Source organism: Anopheles merus, chromosome 2R (assembly GCF_017562075.2).
Source record: "Anopheles merus strain MAF chromosome 2R, AmerM5.1, whole genome shotgun sequence".
Lineage (NCBI taxonomy): Eukaryota > Metazoa > Arthropoda > Insecta > Diptera > Culicidae > Anopheles > Anopheles merus.
Window position 1 is genome coordinate 40,174,347 of NC_054082.1, and position 20,554 is coordinate 40,194,900.

Consider the following 20,554-nt stretch of genomic DNA (forward strand, 5'->3'; position numbering starts at 1 on the left):
TGCGTTGTTGGGCCATTTCTGTGGTACTCGTGTACGAAGATGGTTATTTTATTTGGTTAACCCATTGCATTTCCAGAAATACTACTTACGCACCCCAAACGACACTCTCAATCCAATCCAGCTGCTGGCGGACCTTGGTGAAGATAAACTTCTGGTGCGACTGATCACACTCGTGACCCTTGGCCTCCACACCGATAAGCCGATACACGTCCGCAGAGTCACGGTCAAGCGTTTGTAGCAGCCCACCGGCATCCCCTTCGCACAAAGACTTCCACTCAACTGGAGACTCGGCACACAGCAGCGCATCGGTGACGCCTTGCGGGTAGTAGCCACTGTCCGTGTACTCACGCGAGCATTCTGCATTCGGGACGCGGCTCACCTGTATCTTCACCAGTCGTGTATCCTGTGTGTCATTGACTACGATCCGAAAGCCGATTAAAAGCTGCTAAATCAATACATACTGCACTCGTAGCTTACCCAATCTGCCCGTCGTAAAGCCGGACGATGTTAGTTTTGCCGGCTCGACCGCTTCCTCCTCCGTCCAGAGGCAAGCCGGATAGATGTGAGAGGTAAAGGTGACGGGCTGAGCAAGCCGCACTAGCGCGATATCGTTGTACGATGCCTTCGTCTGCTCGTCATAGCTGGGATGAAGAATCAGATCGTCTCGTTTGATGGACAGCTCTGGGAAGGTGCCGTTGCGAGTGTAGTCATGCCGGCCGAGTGACACCTCCTCGTCGCCCAGCGTCCATAGGCAATGGGCAGCTATGAGTACGTAACGATCGCTAATAAGTGCACCACTGCAGCGCAGAATGAATGCCGTATCGTCTTCGTCCTCGTAGAACCATTGTCCGACGCGCACCTGGTGAGGGAATTCACCCTCCCGGGCCGGTAATCCATTCGGGGGTGTATCGAACACGTTCGTCCTACCGATCACTTTGGATGGAAAGGACGCTATGGTCTTGCGATACTCTTGACATTCTGATCGGAAATGAGCGTAAAAGAAAGTTTGTTAGATATAGACGTTCACGAATATCATCCGGAGTTAATACTCACTCTGTTCTGCCAATCGGAGACCTTGGGGGATTAAATGACGCGGCAATCGTCATAAAAAAATAATTAGTTCAAAAGATTACTCTAGATACAATATTACTGTCCCAAAACCTTACCATGAGTTTCGTACAGACAGTCAAACAGCAAAACTGCAACCAAAATAAATCTCGCTCGTTTGTCCATCTTTGCACACCGGGTTGTGCGTTGCAGCACTTCTCTTAGCCAGGAGCAAACTGATACCGTATTTATACCCTAATTCCGCGCCAAGACAGCAGAACCAATTCAAACTGCAATGTTTTGGCAAAGGGGTCAGCTGACTTGATGCTTGAACCGTCCTCTACCACTGAAGGTGATAAGCGGGATGATGAAGAAAGGTCATTAAGAATAGCATGGACCGACACATGGGATTAGCATTAAGAACTGGTAGGCGGAGGATTCTTCGCACGTTGATAAGGCTATTTCCAGCTCGATTATAGCTAACATTATAATACCACAAAGTAATACTCGTTTGGTAAGAGAGACGTTCACTCTTTCTCGGCAAGCACTGTACTGAACACATGAAACCACTACCAACATACGGTGCACCATCATTAAGCTGCGTTGTTCAACAATCAGTCTGTGTCAGAGCGTGTTATCAAGCACAGCTCCAGCATCATTCCCAGATTGAGTGACCTCTGTCTACTTCAAACACAGCGTGGTTTACAGTTTCCAAAAAATGGTGCGCGGCAAACTATTCGGCTACATTTCTCTTCTGCTACTGGGTCATCTGATATGGTTATGTGATGGACAGACAGGTAAAGATGAACGTTAAATTTGTGCTGAAGTAGTGAGCCGTGTACTAACGTGCAGTTTGTCTTTCGTTTTGCAGCCAAGAGGATCTCTGTGCAGAGTAAGTAATGCGCCCGAATCTATGCAACGTACAATTCCCAATAACTCGTTTGCTTTCGTTGGTTGCAGAGTGTGATGAATATCGTAGAATCATTTCAAACAAGCGAGGTATCATATCACTCACGCTGAATCCGAAACCGTTTTACTACCAATCGTACAACTGCTCGAACGTGGTAGAGCTTATCGTCGGCGGTGAAGCAGCTAAACATGGCGAATTTCCCCACCAGGCACTGTTGGGTTACCCGCGCGAAGATGGCTCACCTGAACCGTACAGCTTCAGCTGTGGTGGGTCGCTGATTTCGGATCGCTTCATCCTGACCGCTGCGCACTGCTTTAGCTACGGCGATCCGGTGATCGTGCGGTTGGGCGAGTACGATCTAACCGTCGACTCGACGACACAGCTCGATTTCGGTATTGCCGAGATTATCCGTCATCCGAAGTATCGTAATTCCCGCTCATACCACGATCTAGCCTTGGTGCGGTTGAATGAGACGGTATTGTTTTCGAAGGTTATACGTCCTGCCTGCCTATGGACCAATCCAACACTGAACGTGAGCCGGTTTGTAGCGACGGGCTTTGGCAAACAGGAGGAAGGTACGTTGGGACAATAATTTGGTGAGTGTGGAAGTATTTCATTCGATTTATCTATGCACCAGGAAGCACGGATCTGTCGACCAAGCTGATGAAAGTGCAGCTAGATCTATTTCCGTCCAGTGATTGTGGCGAGCTGTTCCGCGATAATCGCAAGTTTCGCGATGGAATCGACGAGGGGCAACTGTGTGTGGGCAGTCTGATCGGGGGTAAGGATACGTGTCAGGGCGATTCGGGTGGACCCCTGCAGACGATCACGGAGCCGAGAAGCTGCATATACAATATTGTCGGCGTAACGTCTACCGGGGCTGCGTGTGGCGTTGGAAATTCGAAGGCGATCTATTCAAAGGTGGCACACTATCTGGACTGGATCGAGCAAGTTGTGTGGGGTGTTTAATAGTATTTGACATACATGTTGGGTGATGCATTGATTTTAATTGCTTTTGGCTCAACTTATCAAATATTTCCAAGAAAGACATATCGAGCTTGATTGGAGACTAATCACACCAACAATGTTATTGATCGGTTTTTTGGTATGATCTAGCTAAATAAAAACATAATAACGATAGTTATTGAACATCTAGCGCTTATTTTTCGTAATTGAGTTATTCTTCTTTAGAACAACAGTGGTAGTCGTTCAAAGCCTATACCAATAATGGGCTGACTGTCTTGATTATTCATAGACAGTTAGTTACTCCTACGTTCTCGAGTGAGTGGACGGCTTTACCACAGGACAGGCCAAAATCAGTTATTGAGTAACCTACTCTTAAAAATAAATGTTTTATACTTGTCAATATTACATTAAAATAAAAATCCGCTGATAATCGAATTAAGATCCATCAATAAGTAAGTGAGTTGTTTATATTTGCTACGTTAAACCACAATCAGTTGGTTTGCCTTATTGTAATAAGCTATTTACAATTTATATCTGCAGTAATTTCGACTCCTTCTTCGGAATAACTGATAAACATTCCTGGAAATATAAACGATGTCTGAGTAACTGATAAACTATCCTGGAATTATTATCGATACTAGCTTGACTCTAGAATGTTAGTCAGATTGTTGACGTTTAGATAGCACGCTTCCTGTGTTTTAATTCTTGGAAGACAATAAGGCACATAGCCATTTGATTTATTTTAATAGGTTCGCAATAGTAAAATGATTTGTTGTAATGTTTGCGTGTTAACTTGCTCCAAGCAATTCCCTTGAAATGTAAATATATTATACAACGAATAAATGGTAAACAAGACGTACATGTGCATGTGATGAATAGTATCCCAGTATAATCTTATCAAGATGATGGTTTTGGGATTTCCCTGCTATCAACTGGAACGAAGGCCGTAAAATGATACTATTATGAAGATGCATGCATATTACATAATACAGCATGATCTGCTGAATTGCAATGAAATAGTCTGAGTGTAATTACTAATGTAAATTTAAGTTGAATAAAATAAAGTTTTTCTATTGGTTCGCGGTACTGGATTTATGCCGATTCGGAGACAACCAGATTTCCAAATTTAAAATAGTCATAAACCTGGTTAGTTCGGTATCAACATTCATAGAGTCAACACTCCGTCTAAACATCTAAGAGCCAACAACGTTTGGATCGTCAGAAGAGAGTGAAAATGATTGGAAGAAAGGAGCACTAACCCATTGTTTTATTGTTTGTAGTGCTCACTGCTGACATTACGCAAGGTAACGTAGAGATGTGAGGTGATGGTGAAACAGATTTGGGGAAAAACATTTGTTGAAAATTGAATTTAATGAATTGTAGTTAGTTTAGAAATTTGGATTTGATACATTGGTTCAGGTTGTATGTCTTTCGTGAATTGTTTCAAATGGTGAAATATTGTTACCATGTGATCACAGTATAAATAGACATGGGAATTATTGTAACCGGGTGATCAGAGTACACATTGATATGAGAACAATAAAGTCAATTGTCGATCAGCCTTCAAGCTTAACAGTTGTGTTTCAGTTGTTCAATTTGTACATTACAATAAATATTTCAACTGAACTAGATGAATTACGGATTGGAACTGCAGCATGAAGTATTAGGATTGTAAATGAAATGAAGTAATAAATGAACTGTATGACTGTATATGTAATGAAATGACAAGTGAATAAACAGTAGCAAATTGATTGGCGCAAACGACACAACGGTTTTATCCATACTCTTCGACTTTCGACAATGCGTATATCACAGCCAACTTTTTAGTGATAATTTAATACAACATTCCTTGCCAATGTTTGTTGTCTCTCAATAGCGGATAGGATTGCAGTTAAGAGTAAGTAGTGTAAATCCGCAAGATATTGGAAATACAACCACTCCTCAACCACTCTATTCCCATTAGAGTACGAAGACTTCTATCAAGTCATCGTTTCCACCAGCACGTTCATGCAACTGTTCCGCAATCCAACGCCTATCGTCATGAAATCGTTCAATTGTGCCAGTCCAATAAAACTGATTTTAAGTAGAAACGAAGTCAGATACGGCAATTTTTCACACCAAGCAGTGTTAGGAGACCCGAATGCTTTGCGATCCTTACCAATATGATTTTATGTGTGGAGGGACATTAATCAATGAACAGCACGTACTAAATTCCGCCCATTGCTTTTCTTCCAGCTGTCGAAACACATACGGCCAGCATGTCTGTGGGTCGACACGGTGGACCGTCCCTCGACAAAGCTGATTTCGTCCGGATTTGGATACCGGAGTGTTTTCGACGACAAACTGTCACCCAAGCTGATGGTCGTACAGGTGGAAAAACTTCCGGAAGAATATTACAACGATTATTCCTATAGAAACACTAAATACCGTGACGTAAGACCGCGTCAGCTGTGTGTAGGGAGCAATGCTCTCGGCAAGGACACCTGGCGGGGAGACTCGGGAGGACCGTTGCAACTAATGACTGATAACCTCGTAACTTGTCGTTGCTGTCATATTGTTTGGAGGACCGTGTGGAATTGGGAAATCGTACGCAGTCTATACGGAAATGGCAAACTATTTCGATTGGATAGAGGAAAACGTTTGGGGTGCAAGTGCGTTGTAAGATTATTTTGAAAGGAAATAGTTTAGCTGACCACACTCCATTTCGCTAACAAATACAGAAAATTCTACTATGACCGTCCATGGTAGTCCTATCATCATATCATAGCAATATTATATCTTGCAAGATTGGAGACTGTACATCCAAACATAAATATAATTCAACATATGATCACGGGGCAAATATTAACATGAATACCGTGAAGCCTCGCATAACGAGTTTGATCCGTTTTTTATTTATTCAGAAGAAGAAGAAGATTTTGTATACTTAAATATTCCATTTGAATTCATTGCGACTATTCGTTGCGGCAAACACTGTGAAATTCGACAGTATTCAAAGGGACTACCGAATTAGCATTAGTGACCATCGCAAACCAACGCCTACAGCAAAACCGTAGCCGGTTTCTTACAAGCAAAGAAGAACAAAAAAAACCCAAACAGTTCAGTGTTGAAGCGCATCACTTCGATAGTAGTAGCAGAAGATTACACAAACTAGTTTCAGTAGCGGCGCGTCGCCACAGAAGTGGAAATACCAGTTCATTTGATTGACCGTTCCGCGATTCGTTAACCGGTCAGTGTGGGGAAGTTTCGTGTCGTGGTTCGCGCACAGTGTAAAACTTGCCGCCGAAAGAGGGTGACGTTTGATGGGTGTTTGAGAGTCGGAAAGCCTTATCAAGAAGTGGCTTTGCAATTACGCAGTGCTTGTGCCGCCTGGAAGTCCATCCCAAAACAATGTCCATCTGCAGGTTGCAATGTGTGATGCTAGTGTTGGTGCTAGGTTGGTGGGGCTGCATCGCTCAAGGTAAGACGCGGTCGGCAAAGAAACCACTTTGTGTATCTGATTTGTTAATAACACTGTTACACCGTTTTCGTGATACGCTGATCCATCCCGATCGTATAATTGGTTCGGAAACGCATGCAACGCACAGGTCAACGGCTAGCCACCCGAAGTAAGTAGGCTGCGGCAATGGGGTCATCGTCGATCGCGTATAGTACAATAACTTTCCTCCTCCCTCTTGCGCAGAGTGTCTAGAGTATCAGAATATAGTGGTCAACCGACAGACGCTAATACCGCTCACGATTAAGCCGAAGCCGATCCAATTCGAGGTGTACAACTGTACCAACGTCGTCCAGCTGATCGTCGGTGGCGAGCAGGCAAAGTACGGCGAGTTTCCGCATCACGCCCTGCTGGGCTTCTCGAAGGAGAACGGAAAGCAATGGGACTACGATTTTCGCTGCGGTGGTACGCTCATCAGCGATCAGCACATCCTGACCGCTGCTCACTGCTTCGCGTACGGTGATCCGGAAATTGTGCGGGTCGGCGAGTACGACACCGAGTTGGAAACAGACGACGAATATGACAGCGACATTGCAAGCATCCGTCGGCATCCGAACTACTCGAACGCGCGCTCGTACGATGACATTGCACTGGTAAAGCTGAAGCACCCGATCGTCCTATCGAAGCACATCCGGCCAGCCTGTCTGTGGGAGACGGAGGAGCGCAACAGTACGCGCTACATTGCGACCGGGTTCGGGTATAACGAAACGTACGGCACTACACTGTCCACCGTGATGATGAAGGTGAATCTGGACGAGTTTCCCGTCAGCGATTGTGAGCGCAATTTTAAGGGTGATCGTCGGTTCAAGCAGGGTGTTCGTGATGGGCAGTTGTGCGTCGGTAGCATCGTCGAGGGCCGTGATACCTGCCAGGGCGATTCGGGTGGACCGCTGCAGGTGGTGACTAACTCAAAGTCCTGCTCATACGGGGTGGTTGGCATCACGTCGGTTGGAGGAGTATGTGGCATTGGCAATGCGAAGGCGATTTACACGAAGGTGTCACATTACATTGACTGGATTGAGGACAACGTGTGGGGTGTTAATGCGATGTGAGAGTGGTGGTATTACGTGTGATGTGCGATTGATCGATGGCATTTGGGTGACAAAACGAATGACAATTTGGAACATTTCGTTAGTAAAATCATATAAAACAACAACAAAACATTGAACGAGTTCTTCATTTATTTATAATTTTTTTTTACAATTCTACCTTGTGACTTTGTGTACGGTAAGCAATAACAATTAAATGTTTCCGCGAAATCATAGGACAATTTAAGTGAGTTAAAGCAGCATCCTTTCCAATTTCGTGGTAGCGTTTGAGAAGATTTATAATTGTGCAATGTTTTTGTTGAATTTCTCAGCACTGTTGTTGAGCTTGATAACAATCTATTTTAAAATGGTAACAATTCGACTTTTTCAATGATACATAACGTATCGACTGTAAAAAATACCATTTGTTTTCTGTCTGTTTTACTATAGTGGTAGAAGTATCGTATAATGGTAATATGGTTGCCATTGTGGTGGTATTCAAGAAAACTTAAAAAAGTATTGGAATGGAATTGAGGCTTATAGCTTGTTAGATATAAATTATGAGGATTACTGCTCTCATACTGTATTTCTGCGTAACTTAATAGTCAGACATGAAGAATTTTTTAACATATTGAATATAGCATCGTATAAATATTGCAATCATATAAGTCTGTGTATAGTGAACTAGTGTTACCACTTTTATGCAAATATGGCCATTATTTTAGAAAATATTACCAAGAAATACATTTGAGTAAGTTATTTACATTTCTTAGTACATGGAACCATCGCGTTCCAGTGACTCACTTTTTATGCGAAAAACTGTTTTCCATATAACGTGTATGAAAAGTTTAATAATTGATTTGAGGAAAAAAACAAACAAAAAGCTAAAACAATCGTAGGAAACCTCTCGAAATGGCACTTTGCGTATAGGTCATTTTTTAACAACATTAAAGGTAATGAAGCAAAACAAAAAAAAAAGAATGCAAAAGTTGTAGCTCGTTTTGCGAAATTTCGTTCGTCGCGTTTAGTTCAGACACTTCGCACATTATAGTAACATAACTGAATATAATTTACAATCATCGATGAACTCGCAGTTGGATCAGCGATCGCATGAAAAATAATATGTTGGAGATTATTGGTAGAAGCTTTGTTGTTGTTGTTGTTGTTGTGTGTGGTCAATTGTGTGTCAACACAAGATGTGTGTCAAGATGTCTGGGTAATTAGTGCAATATGTCTATTGATAAGTGATGATGGGTCGGTATAGTTCGCTACCGTTTTTATAAACATAAACATGTTGCCAGTAGTGAAAATTTAGTATAAATAGAGACCCGCACGATCGGAAAGGTAAGTTGCAAGTTCTATCCTGAATGATACAGTACGCGACTAAGAGCTCGACATCACGAAAGGTCTTTGTAATTACTCAGAGCCTGTGCCGTCTGCGAGTGTTTAATAATGTCCGGGAAAACAATGTCCATCTGGATGGTGCAATGTGTGGTGCTTGTATTGGTGCTAGGCCGATGGGATTACATCGCTCAAGGTAAGATGCGATCGGCAAAGAAGCCACTATCTGTATTTGATAACAGGCTAATAACACTGTTACACCGTTTTCGTGATGCACTGTTCGCCTTTCCGGATGGGACGATTTGATCGGAAACGCATGCAACGCACAGGTCAACGGCTGACCACCCGAAGTAAGTACGTTGCGGTAATGTGGTTGTTCATCGATCGCGTAAATGTACTTTCTCTCTTACGCAGAATGTGAAGAGTACCGAAATATAGTGGTCAACCGAACGTCGTTGGTACCACTCACAATTAATTCGAAACCGATCAGGTTCGAGGTGTACAACTGTACCAACGTCGTCCAGCTGATCGTCGGCGGGGAGCAGGCAAAGTACGGCGAGTTTCCGCATCACGCCCTACTAGGCTATCCTAGGAAGGATGGAGAGAAAGGTTACGATTTTCTCTGCGGTGGTACGCTCATCAGCGATCAGCACATCCTGACCGCTGCTCACTGCTTCAATGACGGTGATCCGGTAATTGTACGGGTCGGTGAGTACGATACCAAGTCGGAATCAAACGACGAATATGATAGCGACATTTTAAGCATCCGGCGACATCAGGACTATTTGACCACACGCTCGTACCATGATATTGCGCTGGTGAAGCTAAAGTACCCGATCATCCTATCGAAACACATCCGGCCAGCCTGTCTGTGGGAGACGGAGGAGCGCAACAGTACGCGCTACATTGCGACCGGGTTCGGGTATAACGAAACGTTCGGCACTACACTGTCCACCGTGATGATGAAGGTGAATCTGGACGAGTTTCCGGTCAGTGATTGTAAGCACAGTTTTAAGGGCCATCTAAAGTTTCGTCAGGGTGTTCATGATGGACAGTTGTGCGTCGGTAGCATCGTCGAGGGTCGTGATACCTGCCAGGGCGATTCGGGTGGACCGCTGCAGTTGGTGACCAACCCGAGGTCCTGCTCGTTTGCGGTGGTTGGCATCACGTCCATTGGGAGGGTTTGTGGCATTGGCAATGCGAAGGCGATCTACACGAAGGTATCACATTATGTTGACTGGATAGAAGACAACGTGTGGGGTGTTAATGCGATGTGAGAGTGGTAAATAAAAATGTCACCACAATACTATCGCACGGTAGAAATATCATTCAGGTTGCTCCAAGTGTTGTGTCGGTAAGAACTTATTTTTCATAACATAATACGACATAGCGATTCAGATAAAATACATAAGGCGAAACTCATCCCGGAAAATCATGATAAAATAGAACATATAACAGAATATGAAAATGGTTTTGAGAACAGATATGTGAAACAGATAAAAAACTCCTCTGATTCAACTTCTATAAATAGAATAAGCATTACAATCATGTCATCATGTCGCTGCCAAATACGTCCTGGAACGTTATCCGGTTTCTTGGAAGCAAAGCTTATGAAAAAAACGTCTTAAATTCTAGTATTTTAGCACATTATTCTGAAAATCGCGGCAAAAGATCACACAAACTAGTTTCAGCGGTAACGCTTCGTTATAGAAATGGAAATACCAGGTCGTGCGAGTCGACCAGTTTGGGACGTATCCGTGTTGATCCGTGCTGTTTCTAACGCATATTGTACAACGTTCCACCAGACTACGTTAACGTTTGATAGAGTTTTGAAAGTCGGAAAGCTTCATCAAGAAGTGTGTTTGCGATTACCTAGAACATATATCGCCTGTGAGAGTTTTATCAATGTTAAAGAATAAAACAATGTTCATCTGGAGGCTGCAATGTGTGGTGCTAGTGTTGGTTCTAGGTTGGCGTGGCTGCACCGCTTAAGGTAAGACGCAGCCAGGTTAAAATCAGGATTTGCCCTTTGCGTATATGATATGTTAATAACCCTGTTACACCGTTTTCGTGGTACGGTTATCCATCTCGATCGTACAATTGGTTCGGAATCGCTTAAAAAACACAGGTCAACGGCTGGCCACCCGAAGTAAGTACGCAACTTGCTGGGGAGGAGGGGGCCTTATCACCCCATTGGAGTGTCGTGTTAACAGCCATATTGAGCTTTGCCTATGGGGACCACATTATTCTACACATTTTTACACCTTTCGAGTACAAAACCAAAAAAAGGGGGAGTTATGCATTGCATTTATGTGTCGTTTAACCCATCACTATTTTCGTAGATGTTAAAATAAGTTTCGTGAGCTACAAAAGATACAGTGCACATTGAAAAATGACTTGAAACCCTCCCTGAAGAGAATGCAAGAATTCCAAAATTAAACGTGTTCTTCGTTTATTTATCAAACAATACACGCAACTCTAAATTGAGGCTTATTGTATTGCAAGGTAATGTAGGTAAAGGTAAAGCCTTAATACATTAGAGCCAATTAAGTGTGTCATTAGGTTTCATTATACCTTTGGTTTTGTTATACCATGCTGCTTCATTGTGCTTCCACGATTCGTAGCCGTATTTCAATATTGCTTTATTTTTGTACTTTGTTTCTGAAAGCTACAATAGCTTTACCTTTACAATTCAATCTCAAAGAGAGAAATTTGAGAAGTCCGATAAGTGTCTGGTTTTGTTCGCTTACTCGTGCTTTAAATCATCGTGTGTGTGCTTCCCACTTGGGAAATACCCTTTCCTTTTGTACACTATACATACACATCCCCGGATCGTGCTTATGAATCCTTACTAATCTACGTATCCAGTAATCAAAATCCAGGAACACTTCGATTGCTAACAATTTTCAATCCATAGCCTTGGTTTTTTTTGTGCGAAAACAACAAGATACATGAAATCTAGTACAAAAGGTCAAACAGTCTTATCAATAAAAGTTAAGAGCATCCTTCTGCACAAGATTTATGTAGATTACTGGTTTCATTGACAACTGTAACCGAAGTTAAGGCTTGAAAATGCTTGAAATCCAAGTATTCCACCTTGATAAACGAGTTTTTACAATAGTTGACGAGACAGCAGTGTGACCAATAGCGTCATTCCAACGGTGAAAATCGTTAGGCTGTGGGTGCGCCCCGCACCATTGTCCTTCTCGGTAGTGGTCGTCATCATGGTGGTAGTGCTGGCTCCCCCCGGACCGTCAGTCGTGGTAACGTCCGGTTGTCCCTGCATCCGAATGCGCCATTCGATCGCTGGATAAATCGGCGAGTAGCGCTTCAGATATTCTTCCGTTATTTCATATTCACCGAAGGTGAGCAGCTGTTTCGGTGAGCCGGGTAACATTTCGTACCCATCGCCTCCATCGTACAGGAACTGGCTCAGTATGACGCGGTAGAGCCCATCGTCCTGCAGATCCTCGTACGCAGGTACTTGGCACCGGGCGCACCGTACCTTCACATGTACCACACGCTGCATTGGAGGGCGCGATAGATCGTACTCGACATTGACACCCGCCATCTGTAGAAACTCCCCGTACCCGGACACCCCATCGTACCTGTGCACGCTTTGCTCCAGCATCTGACGCAGCTGAGCCCCCGTAATATCCGTCACCACCATCGCATTGCCGAACGGAAGCACCGTCTTGAGATCTTTCATCGTTATCGGACCGGCATTGACGGACGCTCGTATGCCACCGCCCTGTATGAACCCGATGGCAGCATCAGTCCAGAACCCGTCGTTGCTCTGTTCGCGTGTCGTCGCATACGTTATCACCAGCGAATCGGCGATCATGTTGCCGATATTGCACTCCTCGAACCGACACCGGCTAGAGTCGAGAAACACGTTCGAATGGCCGATCTGTGCGTCGAGCGCTAGGATGCCCGGTCGGTACAGCTCCAGCAGCTGCAATACGTCCGAGTCACGCTCTACTGTTCCGTTGAGCAGTAAAGGCGTTCCGTCCAGCTCGATCAGATTACCTTCCGCATCGAACTGCAGATGCAGATAGCCGAGATATTTGGTGTACGCGTACGCCTGCACTACAGGCACTTCCTTTCCGGCTGCGTTCTTCACCATCACCGGATATGGGCCGGCCGGATCTTCCACGTCCGGCGCGGTACCGCTATAGAGGAAGGTGTGCGAATGGCCCCCGATGACAAGATCTACGTCGGGACACTGTGCAGCAATCTCTTTGTCGCGCTCCAGCCCGCTGTGTCCGAGGGCGATCAGAATATTGACACCTTGATTTTTTAGTGATGTTGCCTCTTTGCTGAAAAGTGGTAAAATGATGTAAAAGTATGAATTTAGGAAAGTATGAATGAGCAATAATATAACGACTGAAAAAACGACACGAAAATTGCACCGTATAATGGAAGCTGTAACACAAATTGCATATCTTAAGGCGCATCACTTTGCTCACTAGCTTATGATCTTAAACCAGCCTGCTAGTATGCAATCGACGGCGCAACATCCTATGATGCAAGCTTGTTATCAGCAGTTTACTTACTTGATTTCTTCTATTTCATCCAGAAACTCGACAGTGTTGATAGGGGCCAGTTGTTTCGTTTCCGGAGTCAGATATCCGATCACACCGATCCGTACGCCCGCCTTCGTGAAAATGATGGAACGTTGTAACGATCCGCTCGTTTGCATTTCAGGCGTTTTTGACAGGTCAAGATTAGTGACCAGCACAGGAAAGTCAACCTCGTTCAGGAACGGAACCAATCCTTCCACGCCCAGATCGAACTCATGATTACCGAGGGACTGAAAATAGTGTATAGTGTGGTAAGAGAGATCGTGCATACTGCTATGATGTTTGGCAATTAACGTACGATAGCGTCGGGTTTCAGTATGTTAAGGAATGCAGCGGTGATGTTATCCTTGAATACGGAAAACCATGGCGTCCCGGTGTAAGTATCGCCGGCATTGAGATACAGAACTGGAAGACCACCAGACGCCTCAGTTGCTCGATATTCGCGAACTCTGCCGACATAGATAAACAGCAACAGCATCATTATGCATGGGCATCGAAAGCTATGGAAACGTGCGCTTTGCAGTAGCGCGATCGCGATACTCACTTGTGCGCTACGCGAGCAAATCCTCCGTAGCAACGGTTGCTGGCCACATCAGACGGTTGACAGTCGTTGCTGTACGCGCCAGTTTGCTCGAACCGCGCGTGCATATCGTTGTTGTGCAGTATGATAAGCTCCAAACCACCTGCCTTCGGTGCGGCAAGGCTAGAACAGACGGATGCAAGAACTATCGCCACGAGCGGAATGTGTGTTGTTTTCCGTGCCATGGTGCAGGATTAGAATGTCCTCAGTCTTACAGGGTATTCAAAGTTTCCAGAAGAAACTAACTTGCAATCACTAGAAGATGCTTTCGGTTGTTTGCTGGAAATTATGAAAAGTAACACACTTTATCACCAGATGTACAACAGTCCTTCCCGTGCACAAGTTATCTTAAACCCCGTAGAGCCATGCCACTGCTCGGTCACGAATCTCGTAGAAAAATGCTCTCCCCGTGACCATTTACGATCATCCCACCCTTACAAGACCAATCTACTATTCCACCCTGTTATCGATAACAATTGGCGGTTATCAAGCGGTATGTATTGTTATGCCAAGTGTTGTTTGAAGCCAGGTCGGTTGCCGATTCTCAACGAGCGCACCGTGCATTCGTCAAGAAGTACGCGTGCTTGGCGTATGCGGCTTATCATAGACGGTAAGGTTATGGACGCGTGTACCTCGGATGATGTATGCTGTCGCGCTTGATTAATTGACAATAAACCTTTTGTGAGCAGTTTTGATTAAGTGCAGAACCCCAACGAATTTTGATGGAAGGAAAAAAAGGTTCAAACATATCGCCAATAATTGCATATGCTTAACATAAATTGTATGTAAAATGGAAATCCCACTCGCATTTCAAAGCTATCATTTATCTAGATATTTGAGTAATATAAAATAATCTATAATAGTATATGGCACGCTGTGTGATAAAACGAGAATATACCTATTATAAATTCAATTCTGTCTCTCAGGTTAACAAAACATTGCAATAAATTTGTAATCAATTGTTTAATAAACATTTTATAGTTTTTAAGTAGAGTTAAAGCTGCTGCAAGCAGCTAGAATTAATATGAATCAATTAAATTTAAAATACGTTGTCAAATTTATGTGCTTCCCTTTCTATATTGGTACGAGCATACGCTTAATGCCATGCTAAAAATAAAAATAAATAGTATCGACCAGTTTAAATGATGTAAATTTTAGAACCAAACATCAACCACTGGAACCATTTGAAATGTTCGCAACGTCAACTGTCGGCATTTTAAGCGCTAGTATCAACCAGCTGAATTCTGTTAATTCCATTTATGATTGACACTAAGATCGTGGCAATTAACACTACCTTGATCGCCATTCCAACGTGCTCTCGTTTTATAATGCAAGATAATGGATGGCGCTAATTGCTACGAACTGCGATAGCTAAATTGTCTCCACATGGTGATGATATGCACAAAGTAGAGCACAAAACGGTAAATGTAGTTGCTGGAATAAGATGAAATAAGGCAAAAAAACGTTATAAAGTGCAATGAATAGTAAAATAATGATGGACAATTGCAACGTTCTGTTAAATAAGATACCAAACTTCGTAAGAGGTTAAAGGAAACAATCAACTCAATATAGTTATAAATGAGGAAAAGTAATATTATAGTCAAAACAAAGTACATTAAATAGTATCTATCAGCTATTATTTCAATAAAGTCTTTTGGGAGCTCAGTTCTCTATCATAACATTGTGAATATAATTACTCGCAAGGGATACTACTTATCGAACGGTTAGTTTGAAACACGTTACGGAAGCTAAGTAATTTCTATTATAATGGAATAAACGTATTTCTGTAGATAAGTCAAATAAGTAAAATGCACCGGAATTTAAAAAAGCGTTTTGAACATGCATTAACGATGTTAATGAAATAATAGCAAATTAAAATTGTTTTGTCCTATTGTATCTGGTTGAACGTGGAAACATTTGATAGGTGTGAATTATTGTGTCAGTAATTGTGTTTCGAACAAAAGATGATTGCCTTCAATTATATTCTAATGTAGAATTTCCCTGTCTAAAGTCTCTGCCATTTGTACATTTTGAATAGAATGTAATAATTCTGTTGAAGATGTATTGTTCCACTCGTAGCTTTTCCGCTAAAATCATTAACCTTGAAAGCGCATTTTGTTGGATTACTGTTCTTTGGATACACATGTACACCTCACCATGAAAAGATTTTTAATTAGCAGCATATTTCAAATCGATTCTGACATTTAGCTGTGAACAAAAACTTCCACAGCCAGGCACAAGTATGTCTTTTTTTTCATTTCTTTAAGAAACAAAAAATACACAATACAATAATTGTACACCGTGCTCCATGAATGACACCTAATGCACGTGGTCATTTTTATCTCTATTTGCTTTTAAACACCGGAATTATTTCTTGCCTTTCGTGGTAAAACGTGCCCACGTGGTTTCGTCATTCGCTGTAACCACTTTCACTGTCACCAATGTCACGTGCTTACAAAATTCCTGCCTTTACCTTTTTTTGGAACGCATGCTACGATGTCGGTTCGTTTCAAACACTTTCACGCGGTCTAAACACTTCACTAGGCACAGTCGGTAAACAATTTACTCATCACCTGTAGCGTCTCTGACGTGTTATCGTGACGCAAATACGCAAATGATACAAACTGATCACCAATACACGCGCTCAGTGGTCGACAACTATGAAGCTGAACGTGTATAAATCTTTAAAATAGCGACAATACTAAATATCATCAAGTAATAATAATAATAATCAGCACAATAATAAACTTCAAATTGTAGTGCAATAATATAGCATAATCATCAATCAAGGTATCAGCAAAATGAATGATGGTTTTTGGAAGCAAATAATAGCATGCGGCTCAAAAATCTTACTTTGCCGACCACTGTACTAGCTAGCTCGGTAGTAGGCAAGCTGCAAAGCCGAGGGTTGAACGTCCCAGGAGCGGAAAAATGGATATAATTAACTTTCAATCGACAGCCGGTCGCTGCGCGTGTCCCCATGCTCCGATGACAAATGGAACGATCGGGAGCTCCTCTTACCGTTTCACAATTTCAGTTTTGTTTTTAAGTTTTTTGTTGTTGTGCGTTTGCAGTTAAAAAGAAAACCGAACAATCTGCTGATGGATCTTTGGAATAGCCTCGTTTCGGCAGCGCTAAGTGAGCAAACCATTTGCGTAAGTGACATTTAACCTCCAAACATGAGAAGAGTGGAGCATTTTGCTACATTCTTGTGGTCTGCGTCTCTCAACCGTCTAGGTGTAAAGTCTCTCCCCTGTCTAGGAAGAGCTGCGTATCTAAGCAAAACGATCATACCGGTTGAAGCGAGCGTTACGTTTCGCATCCTGCTATCGGTCGGCATTGGCATCGTGTGATCTATTTTCGATTTACGTTTGCTGCTTCAGTTCCACAGAGTGGCACACAAATGATTTTTTTTATTTCTACCTTTAGCTTGTTTTGTTCCTTTTCAACACAAAATACTGTAATGAGACGTCCCGCATCGGCTCATATGCGCAGTTTTGGTGAATAAAATGTTTTGAAAATGATTTGTAAACCACACTTATAACACATACATACACTCTTTTGAACTTGAGTTCACATACATAGCAAACAGGAATTAGAACACAAATTCACGCACACATTTTGAATTGTTGAAATCAAACGCAAGCGTATAAAAAATTTGACACGCATTGTAGCTCGAACAAAGCAACACAACACAACGTAATGCATCATTGCTGCCGGTAATCTTCCAGCAAATTACCACTTTATCGTGTGGTTTAGTAGCTTTTTGCAACGTGTTTGTGAGCTACCGGAGGCAATGGTCACGTTTAAGGTCACTAGCATTGTTCGCCATATTTTTTGCAACGCATTTACTTCCTCTTCATCACTTTCCAGCCGATTTCGGGCAAACTGATTGCAAGGTTTAACCACTTTCACACCTTCCGCGCCCCGTGGGCCTCATAATCACAGCCCTTAGTGACTCGTTTACTCACGTGATGATGTATTGCTTCCAGCACCTGCACACGCCAACCGGTGTAGTTGATCAGTCTAGTACGGCATTTTGGACGCGATCGAGTTTATTTAGCGATGATGAGATATACAGCATCACCTGTTTTTGCTACTGCTCGTGGACCATCGATTTAAGAGTAGTAATAAGCTGCATGCATCCGGAAGGATTTACAAACTTAAACAAGAAATTATTTTTTGTGAAGTAAAGCATTCAAAACTGGCCTATTACTGCCGTTTGCCTGTGTGGCCGTTGAACGCGGCGTGCCGATCCGACAAACACGAGCTCCGTCGGCACACTAAATATGAGCGATCGTACGCAACAATATTTAGTCGGTTACCCTCGGCCGATCGGGTCGGGCAGAGGGGAAACCGGAGCGCTCCGGAGTAAGATGGTCGGGTTGATGATTGTGTGATATGTTTTCTTATTTTCGTGATCGCGTGCGTAGCAACACGAAGGATCGGGATTGCATGCCTCACTCGCTAAGGACAACATGGCCAGAGAAGAATTTAGAAGCCAGTTTGAGGGCAGACATGCACAAAAAAGAGTCGGAAAAGGAATTTTGAGACAAAATGTAGATGTGTGTATGCATGTGTGTCTGTGTGTTTTTGTTGCATGTTATCAATTTGCGACGGAGAGAAGAGGACAGATAAACGGTATCTTTTTAACATGTTCTTCCCACATGCGTTCTTATCTAAATGTATTCCGTAGGCATTGATGTAACAAGGTCGAAACGTGTGCGAGGCAGATTCCTGCATGAACTGTTTAAATCTTTAAATTATCAGTAACAGAAAGCTTTCGAGAAGATAAACACTGAAAAAAGTGCCAAGATAAGGTTAAAAAATTGTTAATTTATTTGAAAATACCTATTTTTTCCAAAATTCATTAACAAAAGAATCCAAAGACTCGAGTGTAGAATCTCGTTGTGTTCGATTGACGTACAATATCTATACACAGTCCCAAGTACCAGAGTTGTTATGTATCATTTCTTCACAAAAAATCCCATTTAGTATTTGTTTTCTTGCAACAGACTGCAATCTGTTCAAATAGTATCGCGTGTGTCATACTTTACTAGCGACACCAATCCAGCACAACATCGTGATAAGCTATCATGTATGTGCATAAAGTAAGTTCGTTGTTATTTAAACGCGCGCCAAGCAGACACACTATACAGCATACAGGTACAATAATACCTTTCCGTAGAAAACAACTAAAAGTTTCAAATTCATTGGTAAACCAGCATTTCCATAAGGTAGGTAGAGGTCAATCTTCAACAGGATGTAAACCATTATCATTATGGCAAAATGCTCGTAAAAGTGTCCCTTAATAGGCACTTTTAAAAACATTAAAGTACTTCACAGTGCAGCGGTACAAATACAGTTTCGATAAGAGTAAATGGTTATGTATCAGTCACACGCGGTTTACTTTATCTGAGAATTGTTTTTTTTTTATCTTACGTTCGAATTATCTGGTGGAAAAAGAATCACAAATTTTTCATTGCATCCAAAGAATTTTGTTCGATTATTGTACTGAGTGGCTTAATTGCACCACCGAATAGATAAGGTTGTCAAGATGTTCACAGAATGTAACAGTGAGGAATCCAATTAATTTCTCTTTTTCAGCTGATATATTTGACAATTGTTAACTTTAGCCTAATCATATGAAATAAAGCTGTTAACGATGATATCAAGGTATTATAGTGGTAAAGAAAATCATGCATCAATATGGGAATATGAATGATGCATTTTTTCATGCATTTTATGCAATGTAATGTAGTGATAATGAAAATCATGCATCATTATGGGAATCTGAATTATGCATTTTTTCCTATCAATCTGCATCAATAATATTGTTTGAGAGACACAAAATAAGAGAGAGAGAGAGAGAGAGAGAGAGAGAAAGAAAGAGAAAGAGAGCAAGAGAGAGACACTCAAATCAAGTTTCTCTCTCTCTCTCTCCCTCTCTCTCGCTCTCTCATTCTCTCTCTATCTCTCTCTATGAATATCCAACTTCTTCTCTTCCACTTTGATCTCTTCTGTTCCACATCTCTTCTGTTCCTGATCAGACACGTCCATTATTGATATGGTCAGGTCAAGAATAGTTCCGATGCAGCTTCCTGATACCCGAAAGGTTCACTGATAAACACTTTCACAATCCATCCATCCTGGATGACCGACAGGATGATTGGGTCATTATACATCGTAGCAAGCTGTCAAATCTATTCCGGTAAATGAGCCGCTCAAATACTCCCAGAGCGTTTCTCTCTTAAGTTGGGATGGGACATTGTTGTTGAACTGAATAATATGACTCACATTTCTTACGATCTCACAGACTTCAATAAAGGTAGCTCGATTTTGTTGAACAAAGCATTTACCAAATATCCCTGCTAATGCGCTGTTATGCGAATCTTTGACCAAATCTACACTGACGCTCAATCGGCTCCTATCACAAGCTAAACTCTTTCAGTTGGACGTACACTGTACACTCCTTTGAAATCTTCTTTCCGATTATTTCGATGTAATCTGCAAATATTATATTGCCTATTGCTAATGCGTTATCGAGGATGTCTTAAATTTGTTGACACCTTCCAGAGTTAAAGAGTAGACAGGAGAGTACGT

At 42.4% G+C, this 20,554-nt stretch overlaps 5 protein-coding genes across 7 annotated transcripts; 3 read left to right on the forward strand and 2 right to left on the reverse strand.

The window, feature by feature from the left end:
* Positions 1-3: 3 nt before the first annotated feature.
* On the reverse strand, positions 4-1,491 carry LOC121588260 (serine protease snake-like). The gene is made up of 4 exons (XM_041905992.1): positions 1,167-1,491; positions 1,054-1,074; positions 478-978; positions 4-417 (listed from the first exon to the last, which is right to left on the reverse strand). Exons 1-4 carry the CDS (start codon positions 1,231-1,233, stop codon positions 86-88), a joined length of 921 nt encoding a protein of 306 aa, XP_041761926.1. The 5' UTR covers positions 1,234-1,491; the 3' UTR covers positions 4-85.
* A 168-nt stretch (positions 1,492-1,659) lies between these two features.
* Positions 1,660-3,943, forward strand: LOC121588259 (serine protease snake-like). Its single transcript, XM_041905991.1, has 4 exons — positions 1,660-1,844; positions 1,919-1,939; positions 2,008-2,532; positions 2,595-3,943. Exons 1-4 carry the CDS (start codon positions 1,766-1,768, stop codon positions 2,924-2,926), a joined length of 957 nt encoding a protein of 318 aa, XP_041761925.1. The 5' UTR covers positions 1,660-1,765; the 3' UTR covers positions 2,927-3,943.
* Positions 3,944-6,149: 2,206 nt separating this feature from the next.
* LOC121588334 (serine protease snake-like) lies at positions 6,150-7,580 on the forward strand. The gene is made up of 3 exons (XM_041906126.1): positions 6,150-6,383; positions 6,511-6,531; positions 6,606-7,580. Exons 1-3 carry the CDS (start codon positions 6,314-6,316, stop codon positions 7,469-7,471), a joined length of 957 nt encoding a protein of 318 aa, XP_041762060.1. The 5' UTR covers positions 6,150-6,313; the 3' UTR covers positions 7,472-7,580.
* A 1,139-nt stretch (positions 7,581-8,719) lies between these two features.
* On the forward strand, positions 8,720-10,296 carry LOC121588333 (serine protease snake-like). 2 transcript variants are annotated; one of them, XM_041906125.1, is made up of 4 exons: positions 8,720-8,791; positions 8,872-8,984; positions 9,118-9,138; positions 9,203-10,296. In XM_041906125.1, exons 2-4 carry the CDS (start codon positions 8,900-8,902, stop codon positions 10,063-10,065), a joined length of 969 nt encoding a protein of 322 aa, XP_041762059.1. In that variant the 5' UTR covers positions 8,720-8,791; positions 8,872-8,899; the 3' UTR covers positions 10,066-10,296. The 2 variants fall into 2 exon arrangements, with proteins under 2 accessions (XP_041762059.1, XP_041762058.1); XM_041906124.1 differs by lacking the exon at positions 8,720-8,791 and having other exon boundaries at positions 8,813-8,984.
* Positions 10,297-11,223: 927 nt separating this feature from the next.
* LOC121588332 (protein 5NUC-like) lies at positions 11,224-18,249 on the reverse strand. Of its 2 annotated transcripts, XM_041906122.1 has the most exons (5): positions 17,923-18,249; positions 13,916-14,230; positions 13,670-13,820; positions 13,345-13,601; positions 11,224-13,107 (listed from the first exon to the last, which is right to left on the reverse strand). In XM_041906122.1, exons 2-5 carry the CDS (start codon positions 14,134-14,136, stop codon positions 11,901-11,903), a joined length of 1,836 nt encoding a protein of 611 aa, XP_041762056.1. In that variant the 5' UTR covers positions 14,137-14,230; positions 17,923-18,249; the 3' UTR covers positions 11,224-11,900. The 2 variants fall into 2 exon arrangements, with proteins under 2 accessions (XP_041762056.1, XP_041762057.1); XM_041906123.1 differs by lacking the exon at positions 17,923-18,249 and having other exon boundaries at positions 13,916-14,355.
* Positions 18,250-20,554: the final 2,305 nt, after the last annotated feature.